Source organism: Gnatocerus cornutus, chromosome 5 (genome assembly GCF_029298725.1).
Source record: "Gnatocerus cornutus isolate USDA-ARS CGAHR chromosome 5, icGnaCorn1.1, whole genome shotgun sequence".
Classification (NCBI taxonomy): domain Eukaryota; kingdom Metazoa; phylum Arthropoda; class Insecta; order Coleoptera; family Tenebrionidae; genus Gnatocerus; species Gnatocerus cornutus.
This window is the reverse complement of record NC_142237.1, coordinates 7,081,302-7,101,660: the sequence shown is the minus strand read 5'-3', so window position 1 is coordinate 7,101,660 and position 20,359 is coordinate 7,081,302. Positions and strand designations below refer to the sequence as shown.

Here is a 20,359-nt window from a genome sequence, read left to right as displayed (position 1 = left end):
AAGTACTTACCCAACTTTTCGTCGATAAGATTTGTTCAATTGAAAAAGAATTAACTTCCTGGAAAATCACGATCAAACTTCTCTCAACGGACCTTAACAGAAAATACTTCCTACTTTGGCGACAAATTGTGGCACAAGTGCTTGTCCAATGTTCACAATCTTAAAAATTGCAAAAGGCCAACTATTTTTTTAGTTGCCATAAGAACAAAAGTAACATCTCAACTTCCTGAAGGTTTTGAAATTGTGACTGCGAATTTACGGACCACATCCATTATGGTTTTTCAACAGCAGATATGGTCGAAATCTAATAAAAGTTGACCTAGTGCGAGTTTCCACCTCCGCTTTCCCGCTTATCTTGTGACATCCACGTACCGAGAATAAACTGATGCAACTACCGCATTACGTTTAATTAGTCCATTAGAATATCGCGCCACTAAATCATGCTCTTACTTTAAATTATTGATGAAAAGTGAGTCAGATGCGTAATTATGCCAACTCAGCGAAAGTGTAAATTAACTACAGTTTTATCAAAATTACGCAAATCCACGATTGATAAAATTACTGAAATAATTTCAATTAGAGGGGAATCGGAGATTTTCAGAACGCTGTCTCTTCAATTTCGCGTCATAATGGAGAGTCGGCACTTAACCTGTGTTTTTACTCTGAAAACCGCACTTCGTCGAGGGCGGCACCGTTTCTGACTCTTGGCTTTCGTTAAAAGACCCAGGAGACTCATTTCTGTGTCCTCTACATCGTCCCAAAACCAGAATTCAAGCCGCTCCTGGAATTTCACATGAAATATTTTTCGTGGAGGGACTTTAATGGTCGTTTTAATGCTGAAAGGCACTGAATATCTCACTTGTGGTTTCGGCAGGGTGTAACGTATCTAATGGTGTTATTACAATCACGTTGTAAGCGATGAGCGATATCTTGTTCATTCAAAAAGAATTCATCATTTGGCCTGATTCCAGATAAATATTACAAATCGAACAATAGATTATTTTTAATCGACCACCGGTTTTCAGGGCGTCAGGAAGAAGGTCAACATTGAGATGTTTCAGTCCTGTTTTTGTTCGCATTTAGAGGTCATTTTCATGAAGCTGAGCTTTGCGAGTTTTAGATTGTTTTCATACATCGTCACTCATATCGGGAAAACTCATAACCGCCGGATTTCCCTACGTTGTACATTTTTGTTTACATCTAAATTCATCACTCGGACTGAATTGTGTACGTAATCGCATCAAATTAAAAATGAAATAACAATAAGATTAATGCCTTTGTGGCAAAATTTTGTTTTATTTGTTTTTCATTAGTGTGAAGTTAGTTTTAGTGTTTTGATAAGCGGACGTTTATTTATTGATTTTGAAGTTTGTTTCAGCTTTGAGGGTTTATTTTACGGATTTTTACTCTTTTATTGTAACAAACATTCTAATAATAATGTAATTTGTAAGTATACTCTGTCGAAGTTTAATATATTCAATTTAACATGTTAAACATGTAGAATTTGTAGTTTTTTCGTACTTTTTTGCTTTCCAATTCCATAGCAATTCTCTTTTTTTTCTTTCCTTTCCTGTTTCCCTTGCTGTTTCTTCCAATTTTTTCTTCTTGCTCCTTTTTTTATTTTATGACTTTTTTTCTTTTTACGTTTTCCCAAGATTAGTTCAACTTTCTTCCCTATTTACTTTCGATTCTATTTCTTTTTCTTTCTGATGGCCATGGGATTCTCATTGATTTTAGTCACTTTTTTATCAACTTCTCTGTTTGTGTGAAATTCTTTACAGAAGTACCGTTTTAGCGGGCCTTGTTCTGCATGTATCCAGTTTCAAATTACCTTAAGCCAAGATCCTTAATTAGCGTCTATGATATCGACAGGTGTCAGCAAAAAGTCTCACGTAATGAACCTCTCAATTAAGTTTGCAAAATAGTTATATTATAGCATATTCCAAATCACAATACCTCGTCGCAGACGCCTGTTTACTCGTAATGAAAAACCCATTCGGAGAAGCAGTAAAGCAGCAAGAGCGGGGAAGCCCCTTTCATAACTTACAACATAACTTTGACACGGTAAATTGTGTTTCAAACGATAATTAACTATTGATTCATTGCGGCGTAATGAAATTAATTTTGATTCGGTAATTATCGTCTAATTGCTCGCGAGTTAAGTGCACCTCTCCCGTAGGAATTTAATAATACGGACATCAGTGGCGGTGGTACAGTGGTACAAGGGAGTGGAAACAAATAAGTTTGAATAGAACTGTTGAAATTGAAAACGTGAAATTAATGGTGCGGCTGAATTGTGGATAAACACATAATAATTTACTAGGCCGGAAATTCTTCCAGTAACAACGGTAAACTAAGCAAAACTGTTTCTTCTTAATTCTATTAATCACCAGTTTACGTTGGAATTAATTAAGCAGAGACGTTTGTTGTTACACTACTGTTTATATTACACGGGGGGCGTCACCACTTAACGACGTTTAATAGCTTCAGAATTGAAAAGTCTAAAAAAAACTCGTTAGTACAGGACGTCATCGGACAAAATTATCGTTCGTTTTAGCTTCTTAAGATAGCAAAGTGCTTCTTTCTATTCTGTGGTATAAATCTGCTGCCGGAATTGAATTATCTTAAAGGGTTTCATATTTATGCGTGGGGCTCTGCATGTTGACTTCCAGTTTTGATTGGTTTATTGATCTGTTGGTTTTAACATAGCGTCAAGTGCAGTACTAACGAGGTCATAACGGACGAAATTGGTGGATGAGTAGTGATGATTTATATGTTTTGCCTGTTAGTGGAAACTTGGTGGTTTTGTTGCCAAAAATAGTAATCAGTTCAGATACACACTGGAGCTGGAGATGATTGCTCATGTTTCGATGCTCTTTTTGTTAAAATCTTCGTTATCAATTGTTATAAATTTCCATCTACACTCACTTTAATTCTTCGTACTTAATTATTCTTAATCAAAAATTTGCAAAAAATTGTCTTTAAGAGTTAAATTAAAAAAATTCTCCCTCAATGTTTACTATGTGAAAATAAATCTATCAAAATGTGATGTCTCTATTCGCCCAATTACTTTTTTGTGTTTTCAATCAATCAATAAATGTGTAATTTTAGTTTGTTTTGACAAGAGATTTTAAAATACGAGGCGTAGAGAGGCGAATTATGTTTACATTTTTACCTGAAAGCACTAAATCTGTTTCAGACATTTTACATATTCATAATGTCATTTCCGATAATATTATAATTTTAATAATAAATAAATTTTCATGCTTCTGTTATGAAACTGGTTTACACCGCCAGGAATGATAGCTTTTTCGTTTGATGCGCTAGTTTCAGGATAATCACGGAATTACATATTCATTTGTACGTGTCGAACAGGCTTTATTAATGATAATCGAATTTCTCGGAAGCTGTATGAAAAGTGAGGTAAAAAGCTTTTTAATAAAGCTAGTTGAAATTTTGACTCCAATGGACGTGTTTTTAAGTTTTATTCGATTTTCAGAAGCTTTGTTATCAAAAATCGTTTTACTTGTCCCTACTAAATCATTGATTTTAATTTGGTTTTGTAGAGTTGTCAGTTTTTTAAATGCATCGAAATTGATGAATCGGGCAATTTCTAGAAATCTCCCATAGGTTTATATCACTACGCAAACACAATCGAAAATGAAAATTACAAAAACCGAACAACAAAGCCAACCAGACCGAATCGACTACTATTTTTCTACCGTATCCTGATAGCACCGATAACAAAACACTCCATAAACCATCTACTTTTGCAGTTCCAGATCCGCTCCGGCGTTTGATGGCTCTCTCATAGAAAAATGTCGTCTCTTCGCCCAGACATCTTCACTAGCGAGTGTATAGAAAACTCTACATTGACGACGACATGCAACCAAACTTCCACGCTCTTCCTTTCTTGTACTGGCGACAGGATGAACTTCATCGATTTCTATTGCGAATTCGACTACAACACAACGTTTTGTGTAGCCTGCGATCCCTTCAACTCGACAAAAGAAGTAGCAGCGAATTTTTCGAACGTCAGTGTTGGTGGCGATTTCATTTTGCGGGTTGTGTCAAATTACTCCCAGTGCAGTTTGGTGAATCGCAGTGGTGGTGTGTTCTGGACGTGCGACGACGGGGCTAAGGACGAAGGCTTGACATGGGGGGCTAATTACGACTGGAGTTTCTTGTTTGTGGTGGTGTTCATTATCGCGGGTGGTTTGGGGAATATATTAGTGTGTTTGGCGGTTATATTGGACAGAAGGTTGCAGAATGTCACCAATTACTTCTTGCTGTCGCTGGCGATAGCGGATCTGTTGGTCAGTCTGTTTGTGATGCCGCTCGGGGCCATTCCGGGGTTTCTGCGTAAGTACGTTTATATTACTACCAAGTTTATTTAAGTTACAGGAAAATAATTCGATAGACCAGGGCATATTTAAGTTAAAGTTATAAAAAATTGTTAATATGCTTAAATACTGATTTTGAATCTGAAGCCCATTCGGTTGTCTCAAGCAAAAACAGAGTATCTGGTTTAAAAAAAAAACACTAGGCATAGAAATGACTTATTAAAAATGCTTTCACAAATGATTTATAATGTTAAAATCATTTGTGAAGGCATTTTAAAGAACTCATCTCTAGGTCCATTGAAAAAGTTTTTAAGCAAAAGCAAAAGCAGATACTGTGTTTTTGCTTGAGACAGCCGCATTTTGCTCTATCAGGTCAGGACATACACATTTGTAATTTTTTTTTCAGTAGAATGCGTTTACTCTTGTTTTTTTTTTTGCTCAAAATTTTGCAAAATCATTTAATACATCATTGAAAAGGTAATTAAAAAAAGCTTCCTAACTAACTACAGAAGTCTAAACGAGAAGAGATAGCAATGCATTTGTTAGCACATCAAAAAGGGAAAATCTCAAACTTTTCACTGATGCATTACAATAAAAAATTGATGTATGTATTAATCCTTGAGTTATATGGAAAATTTTATCTGTCCGGAAATCATTAAAAAGTAAACTTTTTGGGACACTAGATAAATTTTACAAAAATATCATGAGAAGTATCTACTAACTGTAGCGAAGAGTTTTATAGCTCGTTAGAAAGCTTATTAAATTGGCTTCTCAAATAACTGTCGAGCAATTCCATAACAGGTTTTGAAAAAAGAACGATAAAAATAAATTTTTGTATCTAAACTAGAACCTATAAAAATCAGTTTTCAAGAATATCTCTGAATCCGGGCCTGATCTAGCCGAACAGACTTCAGGTTTGGAATCAAGAGGCAATTTCCTCATTTCCCGTAAAAAAATTTCCACAATTTGCTGACTAGTGTTAAATATTTACTACAATTAATTGCATTTTTCTGGTCGCTGGCATGCAGTTGGAGGACTAAATATTTGTTGTCGTGCATTTCCCATTTTAATTCTCTTTATTCGCACATACTTAAATGAATTGGCGCTTATCAAATGACCGTTTTTACTGTTGTAAAAATACGTTAGGAAGGAGAAACCTCGTAATACGTAAGTAGAAAAAGAACTTTGTTTTATCTACCTCACAAAAGAAAGTACTAATTGCAGTTGCAATGTTTGTTCCTTCTACGTCAAAGAAGAAAAAAATGAGGTAAAAAGTCCTGGATTATTGTATACTGAAACTCAACTTTGGAGAACAGTTTGAAGCTTTGAAGATGAACGGAAATAAAGTTCTGAGATGTTATTCTGGAGTTTCAACATATGTATAAATGAAGAGTTCTTTTAGAGCTTAGAGAATAATCGAGAGACTGAAAATTACATAGAATCACTGAATTACTCGTTCGATACGTTATGTACAAAAGTTTAATTTTAGAAAATCTAATTGTAAGTGTAAGAAAATCAGGCTCAAATGAATAAATCTAAATTATAAATTCAGTCTCTATTGACCAATATCAATTTAAATTTTGTTTTTTATACGCTGGAATTAGAAAATATGTTAAAGTGGGACAGTGAAATTAGCTATCGAAGCGGGCGCGGGGGCCAATAAATAACTAATAATGACAAAACAAAGCCATAAAACAAAATAACTTATTAATTAATTTTGCTTTATTTAATGATCTAACAATAAGTAGTCAATTTATACCTGCCAAGTTTAAAATTATGTTAAAGAGTCCTGTTTTATTTCATCATTCCATATTTTGGAAAACGTTTATCTGTTTCTTGTTTGCATAATTTTGATAGGTATATGTGCTCTCTATTTTTAACTCATTTACTGTATAGTTTATTGTGGCTGGCTATAAACACATCTTAACAAAAAACCGCAAACCTCAACAAATTTCATAAGTCATTGTTCGTTGCACGTTTCTAAGTTTATCGATGTATAGTTTTTACATAAACATTTTCGCTCATTTTCAAACCCAAAAATCTATTTTTTTATATTCACGAATTCCACAGACCCACGGCGCTTCCGCGCCATAAAAAACTGATTAAGTGCGATATCTTGTCAACTACATCTAAATTTAGTTCTAGTTTCTATTTCTATTTTCGGTTAAACTAATTGCTCGTTAAAAGTCTTGTCCTTTTACGAAATCCAAAAGTACCTTAATTCGTTTATCTATGAGATACAACGCCTTAAACGTCGCCCATATAAATTTTACGAGCGAAAATCCCAACGAGCGCACGATATTTCTTTCTTCTCCCTATTTTTTCAGTCGTAATTTAATGGAATTAACTCGTGTACGACCTCGCTTATTAAAAATCATGTTGACGCATTTTGTTGTCTATAAATCGCGGGTTTTATTCGCAGAGATTGACAAGTTTTTTCGATAAGATAGTAGTCGAAAAACTATGGCGGTTGCGGTTATTTTTGTTTGATAGATGGAACGTTTTGTTTAATTAAATATTGATTTCTAATAATAACGCGATTAGTTCTTACTCTGACGGTGGCTATGATTGGACAATTTGTCATCAGTATAATGTGTGGTCGTTGTTCAAACGTGTACCCACATTTGCGATGGAAATTTATCATTGTTTTAGACTAGGATGTTACTTGCTGGCGTGCCTATTTGGCAGATAAATGACACGTTTTGTCTGAATTCCCATATAAATGAAATGTTGTTTGTTTTTCTATTACTGGATGTTTCCCACTCAAAGTTAATAATAATAAATGTGGCTTTGTGTACGTTTGTTTAGAAATATTTTTCCACAATCGCTACATTAAGTTGACATTTTAATTCCAGAATTACATACTTTCAGACTTCTTATTGTCAGTAATTAAAATAGTAAGTAAGCAATCGTTTTGTACACTCATTTATTGATGATTTATCGATGTTTGTTAGAATTCATGCATATTCGCGCCGGTTTCTCAAATGCGAACCGTTGAATCAGCAAAAAAACTGACTGAATCCGCACCTTAAAACGGTCATGTGAAGTGTCAATTTAAAAATAATTGTTAGAACTGTCACTTGAAATATTGATCGTTAAATTTTGCATTTTCTGCGATTGTAGAAAAAAAAATCTTGTGTCGTACTCGTGCGAAATGGATATTACGCACATAATGTGACGTCTAAACTCGACCTACGGCCTCGTTGGAAAAACCACCTTTAGTGCGTAAAATATCACTATTTCGCAACTTGTGCAAAAATAAATATTTCCGCACTATTCAACCCGTGCTGTCCTCTTTTCATTACCTGCAGCGTAGATACCTATAAAGCTGCTTGCTTTAATTGAAACCAAAGAACTAAATTTAATGAGGAGACTTGTTAGACATTTAAATGAACTACAACTCTATAAATCAAACTGAGGACTTCAGGTCGACAAATAAAAATGTCAATGGAATAAAATTATTATGTCCGGGCTTGGTCTAACAAATGGCCGTTTTTCAAACATGACGAGTGAGCGGACATTTTTTATGGACTTTTCTAAGCGCCAATAAATTTTTTATGGCACATATAACACGACGTAATGAATTTCGCCGGTTGGGCTGTTTTAACCGCGAAAATTCTTCATTATCATTTTGGTGGAATTATAAATAATCCCACTACATAAATTTTAGAGTTTTACGTCTGATTTTAATGGACAAAATATTAGCGGGGAAAGATTGTGTTAGCGGCTCATTAGGGTGTAGACAATTATGGTTGTACGCGTAGGAACTCTTTCTTATCCCTCATTGTTTTAACAAAGGCCCTTTATACGCACAGGTGATAAATGGTGGATGCGCCGGGATTAATTTGCGTCGTTGCAGCGCAAATTCAAATCCTCCGATCGATTTTCAAAGCAGTTAGCAATATTCCCTCTGGGTCAAATTGGTCGCCCTTTGCCCCCAAAGCAAACTCTCTGTAGTACCTACATACTACATCTCTGGTTTTCCAAGACACCGCGGATAAATCTTGTAAACACTGCGGAAACAGCGATAACAGTCGCTCGTTCTTTTAATCTCTTTTCCCGTTTGCTTTCGAACAAGCGTCCAAATCTCTCCGGTTATAACCGGGAGATTTGCGGCCGTTAAGTAGCTTTATATGGATCAAACTGAACGCAGATGTCGATTGTTCTTGCTCTAAACACGTAAATAAGTAAAGCTGAATGTGTGTTCGCGAGTTGAGGGCGACAAGAAATTATCAAAGCTTGCGGCTTCAGCTTAAGCCTCGGTGAACTATAATCCGGGGAAAAGGGAGAGTCCTGCTTTCAGAAAGTATATTTTTACATCGCAAAAACGAGAAGTTGGTAGTGAAGTAGCGAGGAAGATTAAGCTGCGGTACGTAAAAGCATAGGACAGGGAGGGCGCAAGGAGAGTGGATAATGGAAAGAATATTATTTTTCGATATTAAAATGGCGGTTATTAAATTTTGAATACACTTAATTTAGAGGAGTACGGAAAAATAATATTGGAAAGTTTGCACAGAAATGGTTTCAATGTGAGAAAATTGTATAAAAATTGAGTTCAAATTGAATAAATATTCGGGCTGTCTGAACTATAGCCGAATGGAATATTCTAGAGGCGGATAATCGAAAATTTTATTGTTATTTTTTCGCCTCGCAGGTAAATAAATACTAATAATGTAAACAGATATTGAAGTAATTCCAGATATTCATATACAGGACTTTAACAGCATTCCGTTTCTCTTTGTTTTAAAACTGATATTTAATTGATTTTTAATTAATCAATGTCAATGTTTGATTTGCCTGTACTCTTTGCTCTTTGAGACATAAACTAATATGTAGGTACATCAGAAAGAGAATTAAAAATAAATATCCAATATGCTATCAGAAATTTCGTCGAAACGAGAACTGTTTTTTTTTTTAATTTGGTAATGGCATTCGTATCATAACTCTGTTGACAGTAAAAGGGCCTTCACCTAAGTAGGTTTGCAAAAAAAAAAATCGTCTGGGGATATTTTCCTTTTTTTGGTTTGGGCAAAACTGATGAAGTTAATTTGCCGAAAACTTTCAGAACTCCTGGGATTTCGGTAATAGAGGTAGTTTCCATGCCTGTTGGGTAATATCAGTTTCGTATAGCAATTTTTGGTCAGGAAGAAAATAAAATCATCCCCACGAATCAATTGGCAAATTTACAGCAATTTATTATTTCGATCAGGTAGGCAAGGAAGTCTCCGACCGGAACACTTAAAAACACTGATAAAATACTTCTTTAAAACTTTCCGGTTGTGCGTTTTTCTTGTTGTTATTTTTCTGTTTCTCCACACTTCGCCGCATATTTCACTAACAATGTCTCATCAGTGAGGAATAAAGTCCTTAGTTTCGACCCAATCGAATTACAATAAAGCTCTAATGGGTCATCATCGTCGTTTCGTGGAGGGAAAATCGCCTGAAGTTTGTATCCGTAGCAAAGTCAAGAGCGCGTTATTGTGTTACTGTCGTTGTCGAGGAGATACAAAGATGTAATTTTCAATAATAAGCGAGAGGTCGATGTTTCCAATGCTAAGAGCTTATTGTTTTTGTAGCCATTTAGTTTTACGGTTTTGCGATATCAAAGCCTTGGATCTAATCTATTCGAAATTTCACTTTAGGAAGAAAGTAACGAAGTTAAGTAAAGTGAAATTTATTTCTTAGATAAAAGAGGAAATGTTGCGTAAAACGTTAAATTACAACGCGGGACTTTGTTTCTCAGTACACACTTGAAGTTTCGTGGATAGTGCTTAAAACTTGACAGGCCGAATATTAAATTTTTCAGAAACCGATCTGAGATTACGTTTCGAGTGTCATAAAACCGTCGAGATAACTTCGAAACTTCACTCGATCCAAGCAAAACTTGATACCCCCGCATAGAAAAACGAAATCTCATTTTTCCTTCAAGCTTATTCAAGACGTCGGGCAACTTTATCTCCGTCGACAATCAAAAGAGCAGGTGGTTGCTTAATCACGACGAATTTCATTTCGATTTGAAAATGCGCTTCTTTTCTTCAGGAATGATTTATTCTCAGACGTTTAACCTGTTGATGGGTTATCTCCGGCGAAAACATTGTCGAAGTTATTTTCAAGGCGTAATTTATTTTTTACAACTTGTAATAATTTCGGTTTAAATTACTTGACGTGATTCTGATGATTTTTTTGCGGTTTTGTATGTTCTGTCGAAATTGCGACGACATCCAATTAACTCCAACGAACCTGCCTGCAGCGACTGATGCGACACACAACTCTCCGGCAGATTAGGTTTGGCTTCTTAATTTGCTTTTAATAACGACGGCTATGGGGCAGGAATCGATGAGATCGCTGCTGGAAAATTGAATAAATGAGTTGGTGAGCAACAGACATATCTGTCGCTGTATTTGTACCTCTCATTTACTTGATGTAATTACATTTACCTAAACTTTTGATCGAACTTCGAAACTACTGCGCCGAATGACACAGTTTAAACTGGTGTTTGATTATTTTCTGTTTCGAGTTTGCGTTGGTTTAATAATAATTAGATAAGACGGGACTTGAATTTTCCAATCTAGAAAGTCGTGTAGTTTCTTGAGCTCGTGGTCAGTCTTGTTCTGCAACTTCCGCAAGAAAGCAGAGTTCGTGACAATGGTCGATACAGTTTGTTTTATTTTTAATAACAACAAGCCCGTATATCTTTTCCGGTTGAAAAGTCCGTAATGGGTCGAGTTGAACGGTTCATGGATTTCGGTCGACGAAAGATCTTTTGTGCGAATATTTCAAACGCTAAATAAAATATTTCCCAGATGCTTTGTATTTGTTTCATTATGTTTGCAATCCTTCGTAAACAGAAAACACACTCCGTTAGATTCACAACTTAAAAAAACACAATACAGTTACTTAACGATGCCGTCCCAAGACGTTTTCTACGATATTAAAGTCTTCTTCGAGCGTGAAATTAGGTAAAATGGCACGTAATTTTAATATTGCGAATTTGATGCAGACGTCATCCTCGTTTAGTGAATAGGACGTCTTATTAAAAAGCTTTTGGAAATTTTGATTACGCGAATACGCGCAATTGCAGTTAATGCAATATAAAATCCCGGCGCATCCACCATTTCTAACTCAGATTTGTCTCTCGCAGGTATCTTCCTTTATCCCCCTGGAAACTGCCGCGAAGTGTGTAGTTTATACCGAATTTACAAGACAAATTTCATCTTATTTACCGACTCGGCGCACGATTCAATTAAAATGATTCATTAGCTTTGTCAGTACTTTGATGAAATTGAATTTTACGAGATTATCCGAGTAATTAAATTTTAATAATGTCGTTACCAGACAACTTCTTCTTGAACTAATAAAAAAGGGCGGAGGAGGAAAGAAACTTTCCAAGTCAGGGAACGCCATTTTCTGCGTTCAAACTAATTTCCGGCTAAATGACCAAAAATAAAAAGAAAAAGGATAAGAATGACAGCTTGTGACTACGCTGTTGAGTTCTTTGCTTTCTTCTTATTTTTGCTTTAATATTATTGAAACTTTGTTTTACCACTACAATTGGAAATCTCGGGATTACCTGGTTTAGTTGTACTTAAAACCCGCGTCGTATCCTGTAAAAATCAAATCAAAGTCTGAGGTGACGGCTTAAGAGACGAAGCTAGCGAAAGATAAATGTAATTTTCCGACCTGGAGGTCACCAGCTTTAGATCTCTCTGCAATCGTGACGAAAGTAGTTGGACTAAACCATTTTTAGCCGGAGACGTCAGAGATAAAACAAGATTCACCCCTTCGAGTGAGCGGGAAGCTATATTAAACGATTTATATTTCAGCAACAAGTCTTTTATTATCACATTGGAATTGTTAATTTTTGAGCGTTTTAAAAATTACTTCATTCACCATGCGTTCTGCTTTGAAAGCTCCTTTCGACCGTCTAGCTATTTTAAATTGTTTTCCAGCAAATATCTTTCAGACATTGATAAATGACTTTACCTTTTTGTAAACGAGACAGCTCGCTATCAAAGATAACAGGACTTTGATATCTAGTAGTCATTATCCGTGGCTTTGAGATTTTTAAGAAAATTTACATCAATTTAGAACAAATGGGTAAATTACAAATCTTAATTATTATTTGGCAACAAATTTAAAATATACAGTGATACGTTAAAAGGTGTAATATCATTATTTAGTTTCGTAAAAAATCCAGTACGGTCGTACGATTAGACAGAATTATGGTAAAGTTTTTTTGCTTCTTTTAAAAGTTAAAAAAGCTTCCAAAAGTTTAACACTCAGCTTCAATCTAAAGCTCGTCGTAAATGTTGTTCGTTAATCTCAACACGGTCTTATCTTTCATTTATATTTGCTGTCAGATTTAAGGGTTCTTTAGTACTTTCCTTCTTTTTAGAGTAAAAGTTTTATAAACCCGTTCATCGTTTTTATGAATTTTTAAAAATTTTATCGGAAACAAAAAACTTTACGATTTTTTTAGATTTGCTTTGGATTTTTGATTATTGTTAGAATAGCTTATTTTTAGAGTTCCTTTGGGTCCCTTATTTTATGAGTATTTATTTATATTCTGTTTCTTCACTTCTTTTTAGATCCGTCGAGTTTCTTTTTTCTTTGGAGTTCATAGACTGATTTTTTTCTACCATCACTGTATAAAGTTGAGTTTTGATTGTCATTTTAATTTCGAAATGACATTTTTTAATCCAAAGTGCGTAAAAGTGATCAAACAAATGTGTAAAAGTCACTTTGACAGTAAAATATAGATGTTTTATTGACTTTTGTTAGACTTTACGCATATCCGCGCCCATTTCTCAAATTACAATCCTTGAATCCGCGTAAAAAATGTTTTGTGATTGAATCCGTACCCCAAAAACGGTGCGGAAATGCAATCAAGGGAAGTGTCAATTTTTAAATAATTTTCAAAATTGTCTCTTGAAGTATTTATCGTTGCATTTTGCATTTTGCTGCGATTGTAGAAAAAATCTTGTTTCCTACTCGTGCGAGATGAATGTTACACACACGTCTAGTGGGTAAAATATTCGTTTCTCAAAGCTGTTTTAGGTTCCTTTGCACAGTCAAAATACTGCGGCCATTTAATCTAATCATTGGGCAGGCACGACCTTAAATTATTATCAAAAGGACATGTTTTTAATAAACAGGTGAAAATTATAATTGCCGAATTCCTTATCACCTAACAAAAAAAAAAATATTTTTACATAAAAATAAACTAATTTAATCATAATAACAAAAAATACAAAAATTTTATTCCTAATAAAAAATTAAAACAAATAAAAATAAAAAAAAAGAAAAATAATTATAACATACTAAAAATAATAGAAAATTCTAATCCTACATAAAATCCCTAAACAAAAAATTTGTAATTCCAGGCTCATTTTCCAATAAGCCTACTTTGTTACGACTTATTTCACTTTAAAGTGAAAGCGACGGGCGATATGTGCATATTTTAGCGCTAAATCAACATCCATAAATAAAAAATTTACTATCAAATCCAATTTATCTAAAATTTTAAATTTTAAAACCAAATATAAATACAATGTAGCCCATTCCATCTTTTAATATAAACTACACCTTGATCTGAAATAATAATCCTCCACTTTTTAGATCTAGGAATTTTGAGATCTTACATCCTTTTCAGATGTGTGAGATTATTTGACCAGTTTTTTTAAATTTTTCTTTTTTTTTGATTCTCTTCATTCTGAAATTATTTTTCGTATCCTTTGTGCTATTTCGTTTCGTTAAATGCTTTAAATTAGTCATCGAATGACTTGGATTATTTGGATTTTTTCTAATGCTTCATATTCGTTAGAATGATCTCCTGAGTATTAACTAATCAAATAATCCACTGACAGATTTTAAGATTGATTTATAAACTTGAAGCAGCGCCAGTCCAAGATTCCAAGATTCCCGTATGAAATGCAGTAGTTCCTAGGGGTTTTAGGTGGCAACCGCTGCTTCGAGTTTATAGATCGATCCTTAGAATTATGATTGATATCACAATTCGGGAAATCATTCGAAAAAGCTAGAATTTGCAAGAACCTGTTTAGTTACGCCACAAAATACAATTAAATCCTTGCTTTAGAAAGCTATTATCTCTCTTTTTTAATTTAAGTGGACCTGTCGAAGATGCCAGTGTAGAATGCCAAAAAACTTGGAAAGAAAAACAGTCAATCACATGAAAGAAAACGTGTCCGGAAGTCAGAGTATTGATTACGGTGCGATCTAAAAAAGCAATTAAAAACAGACGAACGCGTAGTGTAATGGAAGGTAACGGTTCAGCTCGTAACTTGAGGGAGTATTTTGTTATGGCTTCGGAGTTGAGCAACTCATTAAACATTTAGAACATTCTTCAGATCTAACATTTTGGTGGCGTGTTTTGTAAAGTTACACGGTAACTCTAATCTTCATTGGTAACATATCTTACGTCTACTAATTAACGAGTGATCCTATTTTTTCTTCAAATGTTGTGTGAAACACAGCAAGGACTTTCTTGGGCTATTAGTCTCTTTGTAAGTTTATCGTGTTGATGTAATTAGGGTACAAAATAATGCGGTTGGGCCTGGAGAAGATAATGGTGGAATTGATTGACACTTTTACCCAAGATAATTCTGTTAGGGGTTGGTTCGGCGTAAAGTTCTCTGATAAGGACTTGTCATTGTTTTCACTTAATTCTAAACGAACTTTATTAAATTATCATGAAAGTTAAAGCGTTTCTGAAAAATTGAACTTGTTAAATTGTTATTTCGTGAGTTGGCACTCCTCCTGGCCCAGGAGAAAAACAGTTCCCTCTTCTGTCTTGTGGAGCACGATGTCCTCCCCACGGTATAAATTACAATTTGTAGCATTCTCCCTGTATTTAGTCGACTCGGGCTTTCACATAACGCGGTTATTCCAACTTTGCCTCGGCATAACAGGCTTAATCAAGAGTTTTGTAGTGCGTGTAAATTACACGTGAGTAGGGTAGCTTTCTTCAAACCTCGTTGCGCTCTACTTCATTTTCTTTCCTTCACATCATCGAAATTCAATTATTCCTTTCGGATGCTAAATCACTTATTAGCAATCGTAACAATCCGAGGCGTCTCAAATGAATCCGATTATTTTATATAGGGGATCATGTACCCCTAGCCTTTAAAAGCTCCCGGGTCATCGAATAATCCAATTAATCTGAACCGAGAGATTGCATGAAAAGATATTTTATTCAAAAGGGTTTTATTAATTCAAAGACATAAATTAGCACTCGGATCGCCCGTGGGGGTTCGTTTCTTTGTACGGGGAGGCTCCTTAAATCTTGTCGTTTTTGAATACATATTTCATGGCGGGTGGTAAATTCGCGTCGTTTGACGTAAACACAGCTCGTATATCTTGAGATTGTTTGGTTTTCGAAACTACCCTCGACCGACAACTGTCAGGATGTGTTCGCAGATGGTCCTATTTGAATTTCAAATTCAACGATTTTAATGTTTGGGGTAGCATTAAGAACGTGTGGGAAAGTTAAGTGGTTGTGGAAAAGTCTTTTTCAAAACGAGGGAGGTTTAATACGATTAGATACCGCGACGATGATGACATTATTCCAAAATAATTTTCTTTCAATTCGGTCCTCTTTGCAATAAGTGCTCAACTGTTCAGCGTTTCCGGTAATTATTACGTCCGGATTCGATTTTTAGTGTTGTTCGAGAGCCCTGTTTCGGTCAACGTAATTGGCTGCTTTTATTGCCGAGGGTGGAGAATTTTCGGCCATTCGCGTCGGACATTAGAGAGACATAAAAGGATATATAGGTATTCCGGTTTCTTTCAAGAGGTGGAAGCCACTTATTTATTTAGTTTTGCGTCTGAAAGTTAAAAGGCTTGTGGTTAATAAATTAATAAACTCAACGGGTGTCATATCGAGAAATGAATATTTCATATCCAAACTCATCAAAAATGTATACAAGGAATTGTCAGATATTATTTATGGCGAGTGGTGTAATTATCCTGCGACACAGCTTATTTTTACAAGTTTTTTTCGTTTTTCTTCCTATCCATTTGTGGAGTTCACCAAGGCGTTAAAATTCCTGGCGCCTATTGTAAAATCATTGTACTGTCACGACGGTTTTACAAGAGTGGATTACATCGGATTAGATTTATAAACAGCGCGCGTTTGCGGAACCTTTTTAAAATTTTAATCCGAACACCGTCCCAGCACCAAATATTAAATAATTTGCTTCCGCTATGAGTGGCGGCTGCAAATTACCTCGAAGACTCGTTGACTGTATTTATAGAGCGAGAGAGAAGAAGAGTAAAAAAGTACGGGACGAAGACTAATTCTCCCCGGAAACACGATAAACCGAAGTATATTAGGCGTCGACGCCAAGCTTATTGCATTTCCCATTTTCGAAGGGAACGACATTTTGAAAAAACCGAGAAAGGAGGAGAAACATAGTCAGTTGAAAAATAAAAACGCGCGTTCCACACCACAATCTAACCCACTTATCGGAATCGAATGAGTGCTGAGAGGAAATGCAAACTTCGCCCTCTTTCTAAGTTCTATTTTGTAAAGAAGCGGGCCTATCATCAGAGATAATGCCCAACGCGCGCCTTTCGATTAATTCGACGAAAGCTGCTTCTGGGAAAAAGACGCGTTTCGTGGGGAAAAGCGGGATCAGCGAATGTCAGGATATGGATATGGGGGGGGGGAAAGACAGCGAAAACTGCCAAGGGAAGAAGGGGGCGAATGTGTTGGGAGAGGGATCGATCACGTTTCTTGACATTATACTAAAATAATTTTCGAGATATTCAGATCAGGCACTCGGGCCGAGCAATTGTCGGGAGCGAGAAAGACAAAAAAATATACGAAAAAGGATTAAAGCCGAGGATTTTTTACAAATTGAGTTATTTGCTGAAGCGAATAAATAATCCACATGAGTAAATAAAAAGGATTTTTTCGCCACGAGGCATTTTCAGTTTTTTCAAAATTGGGACATCGGAATTTTTAGAGGGAATACAGGATATTCTACCAATTCTTGGAAAGCTTCTAATACTCTGAACAATCATGAAAATGGAATTTTTCGAACGTGTTTATCGGGAAAATTAATAACAGCTATTCCCTTTAGAACCAGTGCAAACTTGTTTACAGTTTCATCAACTAATTTTTTCGCTCATTTCCATAGCTTCCATTTCTCATTGACACAAATCAATTAATGATGTTCGATAATAAAAACGTTCTCGAGTTTTTGTAGGCATTTTTATTTATAAATGGCAGTTAAAATCTCTCCGGACACAGTTTGCCTGCGACAATATTTGCATTCCGAATACATTACCGTTTTCAGGATCTTTAAGAAACTTCATTATTGTCACAGTACGGCCCTAACTCATTTAGAATAACGCGTTAAATTGAACGAAATGAGGAGGAATTTTATGGATATTGGTTTAATTGGGTTTTTTCACTACTAGCTTCCGAACTGTGAATTTAAATTTCTGTTCCACAAATAGATAAAAAGAAGCGTATTTTGGCTTGCCTCTATTTTAAACTGTTTAGTGCTCCTTGCTTTCTAAATTATCTTGATTCTTCGGATCCTGGGAAGTGCCTTTTCTTCTCTTAGAATATAATTACTATGTCCAAGTAACAAAAACTGAAGTAACTTGACAAATGGTTTATCTAGTGTCGTGGATTGTCTTGAAGAGGTGATCTTTCAGTTTGTTCCGTTCAAACAGGGCGAAAACTTCCGACAGTTATTGTCAGCATTCATTAGCAACTAGTGGTTTTGACGCGCCAATGTGCAGTTTTCTCACCCTACCCAGCTCGCGTTACTTCGTGCCCTCGCATGCAAAAACTTGTTCATTTAGATAGCATGATACAGATGCGAATGGACTTCCCATTCACTCTATATAATTGAACTCGTCGGTGGTATAATCATGTTTTGCATATTCCGTTGGCCCTCCAAATTTCTATACGCGTGGTAAAACTAATTTGTTTGCAAATCACGCAGCGAGTAATTAAGTGTCGTCGAGATTTGATGACGGGACATTGTGACCTCTTCGAATTCCCTTCATCAGTGTAAATAACATTAAAGACGCGAAAGGGTTATTGTCGAGCCGACAAGCACCACAGCGACGAATAAATTGAAACGTAAAAATTCGACGAGGAACGCAATGCAAATTTTCATTATCCAATTCAGCGACGAGTCAAAGATTGTGCGGCGTTTAAAATGAATTTTAATTTGGTGTTTGATTTCGTGTTTGAAGTTTTAAGGGATGGGAATGCGAGCCCGGAGGTTACTCGTCGAAAATAATAAAAATTTGGTCGTTTGGGGGTTATGAATGGGATTTTAGATATTTGCTCGCTTCATCTGCTTAATTTTCTTTACGATGAGAGAGTAGCGTAAGGAATCAAAGAAAGCGCTCGAGGCGCCTCGTTCTCAAATGTCAGGGCTTAGATAACCTAGATTCAACTATTCAAGCTTCTTTGCATCTCCATCTAACCCTTTTCTAATTTGGTGTATTGTGGGGTAGATCTTCCATTCGTACGTCATTCAGGTACGGCTCGCCAGATTGGATGTCTCAAATCAATATCTTATATCGGGGATTGTCTTTTTTTACAGAGCCGAAGTGATTCTTACATGAAGTTACTTTCTTTCACACCGGCTTAAAGAAGAAGAAATTTATTTTAGTTTTATTACATTTCCATTTCTAAAGTAGGATTCATTTTTATCGGTTTAATTTGGAAAAAAAGTGTCAAAGAAATTTGAATCCGAACCGTTGCCCTTTGCATGAAAACAGTCAACATTCGCTGATTGCAAATATTATAATAACAATCACAATTTCCCTGCTAACACAATTATCTAATATTAAATTATAAGGGTAGTTTACTAAGTTCTGGAAATTATCCCCCAGTAGTTCGAAATATATTTATACAAAACTGAGAACTCTGTTATGTGTGCGTACAGAATTCTCGATTTGTTTGAGCACGAAGCAAGTAGGAAAATTTACATTATTAACAAAAAGGGTAATTCAAATTATTGGGCACAGTTAAAGTAGATGAGCCAACCTTTATAACACTCGTGTCTTAAACCAGCCTTTCATGCAATAAAGAATTAATTTTTAATCTTGTATCTTAAATAACTATATTTATTTACGGCCAATTATTAATAATTCATTTATAATTAAAAATTATACTATAATTAAAAATTTCCGTGAAAAACGTAATTTTGTTTCCTGTATGTTGCGAGTGGTTATCTTTACTAAAGTTCTGCTCAATTGACTTTTGATTTATTGAACCTAAGAATTGTTAAAATGTTGCCAAATTATCTCTGATAAATGTTCTAATTTCTTTGGACTGAGACAACAAAATGAAATTCTAATTGTTATTTCCGTTTAACATTTATACACTTTATCATTCTTTGTAATTTTTGCGGCACCTGTATGACAAGTTGCACTTATTTCAGTGAATTGTTGTAGATAAAAATAAAAAATTACGAACATAGATAATATGTCGTATTTTCCTCGCATATTATCAAGCTATTATTGCACTCGTATGATTAAATCAATTCCGCAATAAAAGCTTGATAATTTTCAATCTTTCTTTCTCGCATAATTTTCACTACACAGAAAAAATTAAGCTAAAAAAGAAACTGTAACTTTGTTTACATTTAAAGCGCGAAAGATGGTGGATAAAAATCCTTATAGCTTAACGCAGCAGGTGTTGAAAATTGGAAAAAAAGTGACAACGTCATGAAGATAGTTCTACACTTAATCGATGACTTCATATGCATGGAAATAAGTTCATGCATAAAAGATATTCTCACTTTCTCTGCTAAGGATAATAACGCGGAATTTTTGGTTAAATAATTTGAAGCGCGTTTCACTTATCAGGCCATCGATCTGGTTCTGTTCTTAATTTTCTGTTTTAAGAGCTGTTAATTCCATTTCTTACCTCTTCAGTCTTCTCTTCGGAACGGAAAATTTAATTTAATTAGGTTAATCGGTTAAGTTTTCATGATTAACAAAATGGACATACAAAACGCCTT

The 20,359-nt window shown here is 35.1% G+C and overlaps 1 protein-coding gene across 3 annotated transcripts in view; it reads left to right on the top strand.

The window, feature by feature from the left end:
• The window catches only part of 5-HT2A (5-hydroxytryptamine receptor 2A), a 94,239-nt gene that overhangs the window by 63,889 nt on the left and 9,991 nt on the right, over window positions 1-20,359 (top strand). For all 3 annotated transcript variants that reach the window (XM_088037661.1, XM_088037660.1, XM_088037662.1), the window contains exon 3: window positions 3,777-4,362. In XM_088037661.1, the coding sequence (XP_087893787.1) occupies window positions 3,819-4,362 (544 nt within the window). In that variant the 5' untranslated portion in view covers window positions 3,777-3,818. The remainder of the gene's footprint in view (window positions 1-3,776; window positions 4,363-20,359) is intronic.